At 47.7% G+C, this 2,942-nt stretch overlaps 1 protein-coding gene across 1 annotated transcript; it reads left to right on the forward strand.

Moving 5' to 3' along the window:
* Positions 1-672: 672 nt before the first annotated feature.
* On the forward strand, positions 673-1,874 carry LOC102479948 (zinc finger protein 34; the record flags this gene model as incomplete). Its single annotated transcript, XM_014593241.2, is given in 6 exon segments — positions 673-950; positions 952-1,118; positions 1,121-1,207; positions 1,210-1,242; positions 1,245-1,386; positions 1,388-1,874. Coding segments are annotated over 6 exon segments (1,194 nt in total), but the record flags the coding sequence as incomplete, so codon positions are not given.
* Between the last annotated feature and the right edge of the window lie 1,068 nt (positions 1,875-2,942).

Consider the following 2,942-nt stretch of genomic DNA (forward strand, 5'->3'; position numbering starts at 1 on the left):
ATTCCAGGCGGAGGTGACTTTTGAGCGTGTGGCTGTGCTCCTCTCCCGGGAGGATTGGGCCCACCTGGGCCCTGCTCAGAGGGGCCTCTACAGGGATGTGATGCTGGAGAACTACAGGAACTTGATCTCAGTGGGTAAGGCCCCTCGCTGGGACTCAGTCCTGGGAACAGCCCTGGGGACTGAGAGCTCATCAGGGGCTTGCCTGGGGCCCCAACCTGGGGCCCGGAGGTGGACAACATCGACACTGGTCCCAGGCAGGCCTGTTCGGGGAAGTGGAGGACATGGGTGGTGCAGGGACCCTCTGAGCTCCCGGAGGAAGCGGACCTGTGCTGCAGGCCTGGTGCACACTGCTCTCCAGCAGGAACTCACACCTTCAGTGGAGACAGCCCTGAGCTCTTGCTCCCTGTGCTAGTACCTCCATCTTCATGACCATCCTAGCCCATTCACAGCCTCCTCCAGAGGGCATCCTGGTTCCCATCAGCCCCTGCCTGTGCTTCCCTTCCCCACAGCCCCAGGTGAGACATCACTGGGTGCAGCCACACACCAAGGTCCTTGGAACCAACCTCAGGCCTGTCTCTCCCAGGCGTAGGACCTGCAAGTCCCAAGCCTGGAGTGAGGGGATGAACCATGGGTCCTGGGTGAACAAGGACCTGAGCCTGAAGAAACCCGTGACTGTGTCAGGGAGTCAGAAGAGAGTCTGGACAAGTCGGTTGGGCAGAGTCCCTAGGTTGGTCACTGACCAACAAGGAGAGTGGCCAGAGGTCTGGAGAAAGCCTCATGTAGGGGTCAAGCCTTCTCCTTGACCAGAGACCTCAGAAATGTGATATACATGAACAAAGTTTTGAACAGAGATCATACCTCAACAACCATAAACGTGTACACAGGTCAAAAGCAACAAATATAGTTCACGATTCTGGTGAAATCTTCAGTGCAAACTTACTGGTAAAAAATTAGAAAATTACTACAGGGGAAAAGATTGCACTATTGTGTTTGCCGTGGGAAGACCTTCAGGCACAGTGCTAATCTTGTCAAGCATCAGCGGCTTCACAGTGAAGAAAAGCCCTACGAATGTGAGGAAGCCTTCACCTGGAGCTGTGAGTTTATCAATCACCCAAGGAGATCGATAGGGAGATCCCCTATCGATGTGATGAGTGTGGGAAGACATTCAGTCGGAAACCCAACCTCACGAAGCATCAAAGGATTCACACCAGGAGAAGCCCTACGAGTGCAGTGAGTGTGGGAAGCCTTTAGTGCCTCTTCCTGTGTTTATCACCAGAGAATTCACACTGGAGAGAAACCATCTAAATGTAGTGACCATGGAAAAGCCTTCTGTGATGGCTCAATTCTTACCCAAGATCGTTGGACTCACACTGGAGAAAGCCATTTGATCAAAACGATGTGGCAAAGGCTTTACCTAAAGTTCCAGCCTCAGCCAACATCAGAGAATTTACTCTGGGGAGAAACTCTGTCACTGTAATGAATGTGAAAAATCTTTTGGTCAAAACTCATTGCTTATTTGTTATCAGAGAACACACACAGGAGAAAAGCCCTATGACTATGAATGCAGTGAATGTCTAAAAGGCTTCATTCAGATGGCAAACCTTATTCAGCATCAAACAATTCATATTGGTGAAAAACCTTATTGCTGTGAACAGTGTGAAAAAGCCTTCAGTCAGAACTCACATCTCACTCTGCATCAGAGAACTCACACTGGAGAGACACCTTCCCAGTGTAAAGGATATGGGGAACGCTTTGGCCAGAGCTCATGGCTTACCCAGCATCAGAGAACCATCCTTGAAGTGGATTCGAGTGACGTGTGCAGTGTGACTGTGATTATACTTTTTCTGAGTGCCAAAAGAGCCGATAGAAAGTGAGTTCATGATGTGGGAAGTTGCCGTCCAGTCTGATTTTGTTCAACATCAGAGAATTCCCTTGGAGTATAATGGACTGGAAAAGTCTTTAATTTGCTCACTCCTAATTAGGTTTGTAATAACTCAATAACTTTGGGAGCAGAGTCTACTTCTGACTAAAATTTGTAAAGTGAGGGACCAGCAGTTAGTATAAAGGCTATGTCGCTGGACTCCCATATAGCTGACCGTGGTTCAAGTCCTGGACCTGGTGGCTTAAACTCACGCCGGGAGTGTGTGTGAGTGCTCCAAGATCCCAAGAGGAGAAAGGATTGCAGTGTGGTCATCCCCCTGGGGGGTGATTTCTCACTTTCTGTCTGTCTCCCTCTGTCTTTCCGGCGAGCACAGGCACCCTATAGCAAAAACCTCTCAAAAAAAAAAAAAAAAGTGTAAAGTGAATCAGTGAAACACTAGTCCTATACTCCAGACCTTGACAGTACCCTCTTGAAAACTACATGGTACCTGACATTTGAAAAGATGGGCCTTTTACTATGGTAGTTCCCCCTTATTCACAGGGTGTGTTTCAAAACCCCTAGTGATGCCTGAAACGGCAGGTCTATGTATATTACATTCTTTCAGTCTGATAACCAAGACAGCTAACAGGTAGGCAGCAGATACAGCATGGATATGCTGGACAGGGATGATTTATTTCTCAGATGGGATGGAATGGGACAGCAAGAGTCTTCCTCATAACTACTAATAATGGCATACAGTTTAATACATATAAAGTGTTAATTTCTGAAACTTTTCACATAATATTTTTGAACTATGGTTCACATGGGTAACTGAAACTATGGAAGTCAAAACTGGGTAAGGGGGGTTGACAGGTGCCATGCTAGTTGGGGTGCTGGACTCCCACATGGCTGACCACAGTTTGAATCCTGGACCTGGTGGCTCACTTTCTCAATCTTATTTTTTTGGTCAAAATAATGATGATAAATAAAATTAAATAAATCTTAAAAAAAAAAATCCTGGGAACCAGCAGTTAGCGTAATGGCTATGGTGCTGGACTGCCACGGAGTCGAACGCGCGTCG

The sequence above is a fragment of the Tupaia chinensis genome, unplaced genomic scaffold, assembly GCF_000334495.1.
Source record: "Tupaia chinensis unplaced genomic scaffold, TupChi_1.0 Scaffold140061_1, whole genome shotgun sequence".
NCBI classification, from domain to species: Eukaryota; Metazoa; Chordata; class Mammalia; order Scandentia; family Tupaiidae; genus Tupaia; species Tupaia belangeri.